At 41.1% G+C, this 11,815-nt stretch overlaps 1 protein-coding gene across 5 annotated transcripts in view; it reads right to left on the bottom strand.

Moving 5' to 3' along the window:
• Window positions 1–3,515: 3,515 nt before the first annotated feature.
• Window positions 3,516–11,815, bottom strand: part of KIF2C (kinesin family member 2C) — a 181,781-nt gene continuing 173,481 nt past the window's right edge. For all 5 annotated transcript variants that reach the window (XM_033917078.1, XM_033917083.1, XM_033917079.1 and 2 more), the window contains one exon: window positions 3,516–5,012. In XM_033917078.1, the coding sequence (XP_033772969.1) occupies window positions 4,930–5,012 (83 nt within the window). In that variant the 3' untranslated portion in view covers window positions 3,516–4,929. The remainder of the gene's footprint in view (window positions 5,013–11,815) is intronic.

Below are 11,815 nucleotides of genomic sequence, written 5' to 3'. Positions count from 1 at the left end.
CTCTTATGCTCCTGCCTGCACAGTCTCTCTGAAAAAATGGTTGGCACGAGTTTCTGCTGCAGTTTGTGAGATTTGAAGTAGAGAATGATATGGTAGCTGGTAGCCATGGGTAACCTGCTGAAATGGGGGTAGGAAGTGCTTACGGTAGGTACAGAGACAAGGCCATCCACCGTCCTGTGGAGCAGTGACTACATGTGACCCCCCCTTCCTACCTACTGGCTGCATCTATCTTCCTCCCTCCCCCTTTGTGGCATGTGTCGTGTGCGTCTGCAGGCGGAAGTTACATCAGAGGAGAAGCTGCAGGCCCTCAAAAGAACTGCATGCATTGGAAGAAATGTGCTCTGGAAGGAAAAGAGGTCACACTCCAGCCTCCATTTTAGTCCCAAAGGTCTCTTAGGGCCGAGCCGCCTGCCAACAGTACAGTATGTCTGTGTGTGAGATAGCCGGGACCACCACATTGACCACAGGAGACATATTTATTCAATTTTCTATACCGTTCTTCCAAATGAGCTCAAAACAGTTTACATGGATTTATTCAGGTACTCAAGCATTTTTCCCTGACTGTCCCGGTGGGCTCACAATCTATTTAATGTACCTGGGGTAATGGAGGGATTAAGTGACCAGCTCAGGGTCACAAGGAGCAGCATGAGTTTGAACCCACAACCTCAGGGTGCTGAGGCTGTAGCTTTAACCACTGCACCATACTTCCACTTAAAAGGTCTCTAGCCCCACCCAGAATGGGGTAGTCTGGCCATAGACTGCGCCAAGCAAAATAGATCTCATGCATATTCATTAGGGGAAATCCTAAAAACCCGACTGGATTGCGGCCCCAGTTGCCCACCTCTGGATTAGCTCCTGCAACTCTTCCTGATGAAATATGCGTGTCAAAGCAGCTCCTGATTGGTGAGGCCCAACTTTCATGCAGGAAGAGGCGGTCGGAGCATACCGCAAGTGATTTCCTACACTCACCAGCGCTCCGGCTACCCTCTCCTGCCTGGTCATTCATGGTTGGAAAATACCACGAATAACTGGGGGAGCACTGTATATCATTATTTGCCCAAGTGGACTTATGTAGAAAACCCAAGAAAATGATAAAAACTAGAATAATTGAACAGCATACTCGCATTAGCAGAGGTGTTTTAACTGCAGCAGTGGTGATATTGGACTAATATCAATCACACTGCAGATAACCTTTAAATAAGCTGAAACCCAGAAGATGAGGAGAGGACGTTGATCTTTCTCTTCTCCAGATAACACAATATATTTTTTAAATGAAAATTGTAATTTCAGTTTTCAATATTACACCATCAAATTGGTTCTGTGTTTTAGTACCAGCCATTTTTCTGTAAATACAAATATTTTACATTGATTTTTATATATGCATTATTTTAGAGCATTGTGGTGACTTTTTACTTTATACTTTTTTCATTTTATGAGAAAATGCAATTTGATGCATTTTCAGTCCATATATTAATTTTATTTTTTGATTTATATTTCTTTTTTAAAAATTATTTTTAAAGTTCATTAATGCTTATCATTTTCACGTGATATCTTGCATTGGCCACTTGATTTTTAGTTTTTCACAAATTCAGAAAAGGTGTCCGGCTCCTGGGGTATAAAAAGTCACCCTTACATGTATTTCTTAGGCTGCGGGGGTGTTCTGCAGCTGGCCTGACTGAAGAACCAGCCATGCCGAGCCCCGAAACCAATGCCGGCCACCCCACCGGGCTAGCTGAGCATTTAGTCACCTGCTTCATCAGCAGGGAAGCTAAGCTGGACACCACAGTCCCCCCCCCCCATCTGTGCCACACAGCACATGACACAAAGATGCTTTAAAAGCACTAATATTGTGCCATACTGGCAAGAATTTACATGAGGAAAGCCTAAGGACTCCATCCCTGCAGCTTTCTAGGCAAAATTCTCACACCAAAATTGTGATTTTTTTTTTTTTTACACATTTCCCAAAACTGAAAAATGGTGATTTTAGGATTTTTTTTTAGGAGGGGAACATCCAGATATACTCAAAGCCCCAATTTTACAACCTCCCCTGCTATTTCACACAGGCTGTCAGCCTGTGTATTTACTGTGACCTGACAGGATCCATGCTGCAAACCTGCTTTCAGCTCTCAGTAGCTGTATGTGAATTTCACTGCCACAATACTGGGAATTGGTCCTCAGAGTTTATCTTAGGGCTACCATGCAGACTGCTATCTGACTATACACTTCCACCTCTGTGGAACAACGGATGCTCGCTGGGATAGGCAGAGGTGTGAAGACACTGCTGAACCTCCTAAGGGTGCCTAACAGCCTGCACTCGACCTCCGCTTAACAGTAGGTGAACCACTTCAGGGACGGCCCCGAGTTCTAGATAAAACTATGCAGGCTAGCCAAAAGGTACCCAAAAAAGGATCACCCTGCCAGCTACAGACCAAAGTCTGAATTCCCAAGCAAGCAGAGCTTCAAATTTGCAGTAAGCACAAAGGGGTCAAAATTACATCAAATTTAAAAATAATAAAATGGCCTTAGCGTCACAAAAGCTTTCCTTCTGATTGCTGTACTCCTGGCAAAATCCGGAACAATATGTATCTGTGCATCTTGGCACTTTAAGTTCCTATTTTGTTTTGCCAGTTAAGATATTTCTAAAACTTGATCTCTCAGGAGCTTGAAGATTAAAGGATTATGATTATAAGTAAGATTGTCAAGTGATTTGTAAAAATTATTATGATTGATAATTATACACTTGTTGTAAGGTGTGAAAATGAATAAAGATTTACAAAAAAAATAATAAAATGGAGAGAAGAGAACATGCACAACTACAAGTCATGCATGCAGAAGGAAAAAAACTGCAGAGTGAAAAATCCATAGTGGATTCCTTCTGCAGCATGTGGGTATGGGGAAATAACCCAGCTGTCCCAGAGTATAGAAACTGTTCTACTATTGGAAGAAGTCCTCACTCCACCTGTGCCTATAGTGTATTATATGTCTTATTCATAGTCCTTACACCAACTCTTGTATTGCTAACTTATGTATGTAAACTTATAACCTGTTCTGGGTTCTTTTGGGAGGACAGGCTAAAAAAAAATTGAATAAATAATCTTCATGGGTGCTTTAGAATAGGAATCCTGAAGTTATAGTGTTAATACAGCCACTATTCGTGGAAAATCGTGTAATGAAGTTGAGTTTCACAATACATAAATGCCCCAGATTTCAACGGTTGTGCTAATTTTGAATAGTGCATAATCAGTAAAGCGGTCCTTGGGCATCAAAAATGACATTTTGGCACAGAGGTTAAAGCTTCAAACTAGGGACTGGCCGCTGCTTCATTTCCAGGCATACAGTAAAAGTAGAGCACCCTCTTTCCCTCAACAGCTTTGCTGTTTAACCCTTTGTATACTGTATATACCCTGTATAGGCAACTGACCTCCATGGCACCATACCAGGCAATATCCCATTCAGCCTGGTTAGTGATCTCATGCTCAGGCACATTGGGAAGATGCTACCACAGGGGCACAGGATGAAGACATTAATTCTTTATTCACAAACCAAATGTTAAAGTAACTCAATCCATTGAAATGACACACATGTCAATTTACATACTGATTTAGAAAATGCAGTCATAAGACTCTAGACAAAGCCATGATTCCTATACAAGGTAGAAATGAGCAAGCCTGGCCTTATAGACCCAAGGCATGGACATCTCTTTCCACTACATGTAGAGAAACATTATAAAAACAAGCTCACAAGTTACACTGGAAATCATTTTTGTACAGGTTAAGATACCAGTCAAACTTAGGTTAACTATGGTAACTTCTCCCCACCTCATTTTTGTCTATGTATCCAATATAAATAAATGTCATTGAGGTACAACAATAAGCTTTGTGATCTGCAAATAAGGAGAGAAGCAGCAGTTTTTATAAGTTTCTTTTTTAAATTATATATTCTCAAACATTCTATACCATTCAGAGAACTTTGGCTTCAACATTCTCACATTTTAGAGCTCATGATAAAAAAAGTCTTTATACATTTTAAAATGAAGCTAGTAATTTTGCATAGTCTAGTATTAGCCCCAGCTGGGTTTGTAAGTTTAGATACCCACGTTTAAAATGATTATAAGATATGGAAGTACCCATGCTGATTCCTCATGTGCTTTTACAATGGATCATACACTGCCACATTTGCTGGCTCCAACTGTGTCAGTGCAGTAGCAATTTCTAGTCTTAACCGAGACGAACTTGAGTTTCTCTTGCAGCTAGCTATCTGCTCCTTTCAGCCTGTGTACCAGCCCGGTGGCTACTGCCAGCCTTTTTACCATTACCACGAAACCAGTAAAGGAACAAAGGCACTTCTGGGCTGGCTTTTGTATGAAAGTGCTCAGTCCTGCTCATCAAGGACTGGAATTTTATGAGCAAGCCAGGCCTGCAGCTTCAACTACATCTGGTTTCTAGTGTATACTTTTTAAAAACTACACCACCTAATATCATTTTTAGTGCTACAAAGCTAAACCTGCAAGAATGGAAGTTATCTAATGAGTACAGTAAAGAAAACAGTAGGTTTAATCTCTTCAGTCTCCCAAAGCATTCTTGTAGGACAGAACTCAAGCTCCTTTATATGATACTGGCTGCAGTTCAACATGCAAGACTTAGGTAGAAGCTGAAATACAGAGTGAAAGCAGATCTACAAAAGCCAAGTACACCACAAGACATTCAAAGAGCTGATAAACTGCTTCCATCATAACAAAAACAGCAAAATCAACATTAGTCAAAAAGCAAACATGCCCGGATATGATCCTGTAGAAGAGTCAACCTGCTAACAGCTTCATATAGTCTGAGGTGACAAAGGCTGTTACATGGACATTACAGACAAAGGACAGGACAGAAGAAAGAAATTACAGTCATAAACCAGATAAACTATTCAGGTTTTCTTTTTTATTTATTCAGGCCGTCTCTTCTTGTTGATCTGTTTACTGGATTGTTCTTCCATCTGCAGGGCAAGGCGTAGGGCATTTGCACTTTCTGCAAAACAAAGACAACAAGTATGTCAGTGCAAAAGTTGAACCCAAGTGTTTCATTTTAGGTTTTGTCACCCACTGCCTATGCCTAAATAAAAAAGGACTGGGTAATATTCTAAAAGGAGGATTAACAGGGTCCAAACTAAACTAAACAGGGTCTTCTATTCAATGCATAATTTTTGCACTGGAGATAGTTTTATGAAGGTGGTTTCCTGGTTTAAAATGAGTTCTCTGAAATCACACGCTTTGACTCCCTTCAGCTGTTCCTGAGAAGCCAATTGGCCACTAATCTAGTATTTCACAGGCCTGAAATACAGAGGAGTGGGGTGATACCTTTACACTAGTATTTGCTTGCAACCTAGTATACTTCTTCATAATAGGATAATACATACTGACAATAATTGGTCCAATCAAGGTAGTCTTGGTCTCTGAAGCCCATATGCATCACATGTTTCAATACATTTCCAACTAGAGTGCACCTTATGGATAAAAGCACCTGTCACAATTAGTGGTGCATAGCAGAGTGACTAAATACAGATTTGTTCTACTGAATACAGGGCTAATGCTCCAATAAGACAAGAATTTGTTTTCAGTTTTACAAAACCTTGCACTTTGGCAGGAAAATGTTGGTTGATGCAAGAATAAAAGATGTGGGCAATGTGAGATGACTAGTAGAGAATGATACAGTGGTTGTTACCCGCGGGTAACCTGCCAAAATGGGAGAGAGAAAGGAAGTGGTCGCTGCAGGTACAGGGAGACCATTCACCACCCCGTGGAGCGGTGAATGGCCTTGTCTCCGCAGTGAAGGGAGAGAACGCGCGTGGTCACTGATCATGCTCCCTCCCTCCATTCTGATAGCCGCCGCCGCCTGAGCCTGATCGCATCTCCCTCCCTTACCTTTGTAGCAGGGAATTTCTCTAAATGTGCTTCTTTACCAGCAGCCGGAGCATTGAAATCACTTGTGGCTGCCGTAAAGGTCATCTCTGACTCAAGTTGCATCAGAGACGACCTTTCCTGCAGCCACACGCAATTTCAACGCTCCTGGTAGGAAACATTTAGAAATTGCCTGTAGCAAAAGGTAAGGGGCAGGGAGGGAGAATAGGAAGAAAGGTGGGGTGGAGAAAAACAGACGCTGAAGGGAAATGGGGAAGAGAGGGTGGGGAGAAGATGCTGAAGGGAAATGGGGAAGAGAGGGTGGGGAGAAGACGCTGAAGGGAAATGGGGAAGAGAGCGTGGGGAGAAGACGCTGGAAGGGAAGAAGACAGAAATGCCAGACTATGGGGGAGCGGAGGGAAGAATATAGGTGCCAGACCAATTTGGGGGGGGGGGGTGAAGGGAGAGGCACAGTAACGGAGCAAATGGAAGGTGCAGAGAGAAGACAGACAGTAGATGGAAGAAATTGAATGAGAAGATGAGGAAAGCAGAAACCAGATAAAGGTAGAAAAAAAAAATTCCATTTATTTTCTTTTTGTTTTAGGATAAAGTAGTATATTAGTTGTGTTGATAAAAATGTATAAACAAAGCCCTGCCAGCTGAACATCTTTCTCCAATTCAGCAGCCAGAACTTTGATTTATAAGGAAGGAATAAACTAAATATTGCAGTACTGAGGCTTGTATGGATGCTGCAGGGACAGAGCGGTGAATGGGATGGCAGTGAGTAAGATGGTGGACATAATGGCTCTGGGGGATTCTTGATAAAGCAAATTGTTGCAAAAACATGTTGGATCATGTAACCCAGTAGCATACTAAGCTAAGTATACAATTTATTTGAATATGTTTAAATAGAATAATCAAGGAAACTTCTAAAAAGATTATGGTGGCTAAAAAAGTTAAAGTTAAAAAAAAAGTTTACCTAAATAACTGCAATAAAAGAATGTGGGCCAATGAGGAATAGAAACACCAGTATCCCTACCGCTATTGAACATTACTAAGGGTGGAGGAGGTGTACCTGAGGCCACATTTTGCCAGATTTGAAATATATGAGAGCATGTGGAACAACTTGTAATTTTGTGGAGAGGGATGTTGGATATTGTGGAGGTTGGGTGAAGTATTGGAGACTTGGATAATCATAAAGGGAACATGAGTCGCCACTCCAACCACAACCAATCTGGGGTATTATTAATGAGCTCTGGGAGGACCCAATACATACCCTGTCGCAAAATATAGGCTTGATACCTATGGAACTTGGGAAAATTTACCCCATCCTCCGCAATTGATTTTTGTAAAGATACTAAAGCAATTCTAGGAGTTTTGCCCAACCAAACAAATTTTGTAAGAATGCTGTAACTTTTTATAAAAGGACCCCTTAAAAAAACTGGTAACATTCCCATCTGATAAAACCATCATTTAATAGTTTGAACTCTCCCCCACCAAGACAGATGTAATGGATTCCATTGCTCGCACATTTCTGTTACCTTCTGCAATAAAAATTTTTCATTCTCTTTCATTGTGTCTTTCAGCGTGTTTTTAATCCAAATTCCCAATATTTTAATCTATTTTCCTTCCATACAAAAGAAAATGAATCAAACAAGCCTTTTGTACAATACAGGTTTAGTGGAAGTACTTCAGATTTACTCCAATTTCCAAATTTCTCAATCAATTCAAGTAAACATGGAATAAAAACTACAAGGTCAGCATCTATGAGGCAGACCTGGTTCTTTTTGTTGCATAGAGCTTTATGGACTCCAGTTCATTTACAGAAGCTCTAGGTCCAATAGATTGGTTGGCTGGCATTGTGGTTTAGAAGCTGGGACATTAGACCATTTAATTTTTTTCTGCCTTTTGGAAGTTAATTTGGTCCCAAATTAATTCATTGTGAGAAAATCATGTTGCCCTTTCATATGATACTATATTATTTGGTACATCTATGAGATTCAAAAGCCTAATTTCAGCAAATAATAATACACTTTTAATATTGACAGGTGTTGCCATTCAACAGATTACTGGAAATTGGAAAGATTATACTAAACTTAATTATACCTTTTGGTGGAATTCAGTATGTCATATTTACAAAATGGAGAGGGTGCTTGCCATGCAACAAGGAAATTATCATAAGTTTAAAAAGATTTGGGGGCCATTGATTACTTATTCTAATGATCAGACATCTTAAACACCTTGGTATTAGATAAGGTATTGGGAGGGTGGGGTTGGGAAAGATAATAATTGCTAATTGTTTTATTATTAATAAATGGGTGGGTGGGATGGGATTTCTTTTATATTTATATATTTTAAGGATTATAAGTAAGATTGTCAAGTGATTTGTTTTTTAAAAAAATTTCTGATTGATTATTATACACTTGTAAGATTTGAAAATGAATAAAGATTAAAAAAAAAAAAAAAAGTAAATATGGAATGGTTGTTTCTGGATTTCTCAAATGAAGCAAAATATCATCTGCATATGCAGAGACTTTGTATTCCCGGTCTGAATAAGGAATACCCTGTATCTCCTTTACTTGCTGAATAGCTAATAACAAGGGTTCCAAAACAATATCAAAAAGCCTTTTATTGATTATGACAGGAGTTGCCATACAACATATTACATCTAATTGGAAGAATTGGAGTAGACTCAATTATTGTTTCTGGTGGAACTCGTGTCACATTTACAAAATGGAAAGAACAATTGCGATACAAAAAGGAAATTATAATAAATTTAAAGAAATGAGGGCCATTAACAAAATATTGCAATGAGTGAATGCTATATTTCCAATATGAATACTAATACAAATGAAGGGTGGGGGGGGTTTTCTGAATATGATTAAATATTTAGTTCATTAGATAAGAATTCTTATACGTTATATTTGATGGCATATAGAAGGAAAGGGATGGGAGGGAAGGGATTAAATTTTATGTATTATAGGTTAATTGGATAAGAAATTCAAGTGATGTATACAATTTTAATATGTCAATTATTTATACACTTGATGTAAGATGTAAAATGAATAAAGAATTAAAAACCAAAAACACAATATCAAAAAGTAAAGGAGATAGGGGACAATCTTGTCTAACCCCCCTCCGCAAATTAAAGCGTTGTGAAAAATTATTATTAATACATAATTATGCAACAGGGGAGCTATACAACGTTTGAATCATTTGTATAAATCTTGAACCTATTCCAAACCATTCCATAGCTTGATACATGAAGGTTCATTCCACCAGATCAAAGGCTTTTTCTGCATCTAAGGACACAGAAAAAGCCAGATCTTTCATGGCTTTTGTTAAATTTAACATATGAAAAGCTAATCTTGTCTTAGATGAATATCTCCCAGCAACGAATCCAGTTTGGTGCATATCAATAATAAAAGGGAGAGCCTTGGCTAAACGTAAAGTCAAAGTCTTAGCCAAGTTTTTCCATCTACATTATTAATGATATAGGCCTGTAATTTGAAACCAATGTGGGATCTTTGTTTGGCTTTGGCAAAACTATAGTCAATGATTCTGCCATAGTACCTGTAATGCAACCCTTATTTAGTTGAGACTGATATAATTTCAATAAATGAGGTAATAGGGTAATTTGAAATGATTTATAAAATTCTACCATGAAACCATCCCCACCTGGAGCAGATCCAACTCTAAGAGACTTCAATGCTGTTTCTTTTTTTTTTTTTTTAAATTTATTTATCAAATTTTTACATGTTATAAATCAAGTATCCACTTGTACAGATAGTTGAAGAAAAGCAAGAAAATAATACTCAAAGGTAAAATACATAATAATCAAATCAAATAAATGTTTAGCTTAAATTCAGCTCAAGTCCTCAACAATAGATCCAAGAAGGATAAGGCGGACATATAGCACAGTTACTTACCGTAACAGGTGTTATCCAGGGACAGCAGGCATATATTCTCACATGTGGGTGACGTCATCTACGGAGCCCCAGCACGGACAGCTTTTCAAGCAAACTTGATTGAAGTTTCAAGTTTGCTATGCTGCACCACGCATGTGCATGCCTTCTTGCCCACTAGAGGGCGCATCCCCACCTCGTGGTCCTCAGTTCCATAGCCAGCAAAGAAGCCATCCCCGGGGAGGAGGGCGGGTTGTGAGAATATATGCCTGCTGTCCCTGGATAACACCTGTTACGGTAAGTAACTGTGCTTTATCCCAGGACAAGCAGGCATGATATTCTCACATGTGGGTGACCTCCAAGCCAACCAAAAAAGGGCAGGTGGGAGGATGGCAATTTAGGAAAACAGATTACGCAAAACTGACTGGCCAAACCGGCCGTCACTCCTGGATAACGTATCCAGGCAGTAGTGGGAGGTGAAAGTATGAACCGAAGACCAAGTGGCAGCCTTGCAGATATCCTCCACCGGAGTAGACCGGAGGAACGCCACAGAAGCTGCCATCGCTCGGACCTTATGTCCCGTGACCCGACCATGAAGCGCGAGACCAGCCTGAGCGTAGCAAAAAGAAATACAAGCAGCCAACCAGTTGGACAAGGTGCGCTTGGAAACAGGACGTCCCAATCGATTAGGATCAAAGGACAAAAATAATTGAGGGACCTTCCGATGAGACTCGGTGCGTTGAAGATAAAAAGCCAATGCCCTCTTACAGTCAAGCGTATGAAGTGCCGCCTCTCCCGGGTGAGAGTGGGGCTTCGGAAAAAACACCGGAAGAACAATGGACTGATTGAGGTAAAAATTTAGGATGGGTGCGAAGATCCACCTTGTCATGATGGAACACAGTAAAGGGCGGGTCTGCAACCAAAGCCTGCAGCTCGCTAATCCGACGAGCGGACGTGAGCGCAAGCAAAAAGATCACCTTCCAAGTGAGAAACTGAAGATGAGATTTGTCAATAGGCTCGAAGGGAGGCTTCATCAGTTGAGCCAAAACCACATTAATATCCCAAACTACAGGAGGAGGTTTCAAAGGAGGATTAACATTCACTAGACCCCTCATGAAATGAATCACCAGAGGATGAAGAGAGAGAGATTGACCCTCGAGATGCCGATGGAAAGCAGCAATCGCACTGAGATGCACCCTAATGGAAGTCGTCTTCAGCCCAGACTTGGACAAATGCAACAAATATTCCAGAACCGAAGACACCGGAACCAAACTCGGATCCAGATGATTCGAGGAACACCAGGAAGAAAATCTGGTCCACTTCTGAAAATAACAAAGCCTAGTCGAGACCTTGCGCGAGGCTTCCAGAACCTCCCTCACAGACTGAGAAACCTGTGAAGTCATGGGGAAAGGAACCAAGCCGTCAGATGTAAAGACTGAAGATTGGGATGCAACAGCGAACCCCGACTCTGAGACAGCAGAGAGAGAAAGACAGGCAGAAGCAGAGGCTCCCTGACACTGAGTTGAAGGAGCAGGGAGAACCAGTGCTGACGAGGCCAACGAGGCGCAATGAGAATCATAGTGGCTCTGGACGCCTTGAGATGAACCAACGTCCTCAAGATCAGAGGGAAAGGAGGAAACGCATAAAGGAACCTCCCTCCCCAGTCGAGAAGAAAGGCGTCGGCCTCGAGACGGTCCGGGGAGTACATCCGAGAACAATAGAGGGGCAGTTTGCGAGTCTCCGGGGAGGCAAACAGATCCACCTGAGGAGTCCCCCAGCGGTCGAAGACCTCGCGCAGAACTCGGGAGTTTAGCGACCACTCGTGCGGCTGGAGAAGACGACTGAGTTTGTCAGCCAGACAATTCTTCTCTCCCTGAATGTAAACCGTCCGCAGGAAGATGTTCTGGGAGACCGCCCATTCCCAAAGGCGCAGGGCTTCCCGGCACAGGGACCAAGAGCCCGTTCCCCCTTGTTTGTTCACATAATACATGGCCACCTGGTTGTCCGTCTGCACAAGGACTACCTGATC

Source organism: Geotrypetes seraphini, chromosome 12 (assembly GCF_902459505.1).
Source record: "Geotrypetes seraphini chromosome 12, aGeoSer1.1, whole genome shotgun sequence".
NCBI classification, from domain to species: domain Eukaryota; kingdom Metazoa; phylum Chordata; class Amphibia; order Gymnophiona; family Dermophiidae; genus Geotrypetes; species Geotrypetes seraphini.
Note: the sequence above shows the minus strand (reverse complement) of the source record. Positions and strands in the feature narration are given on the sequence as shown.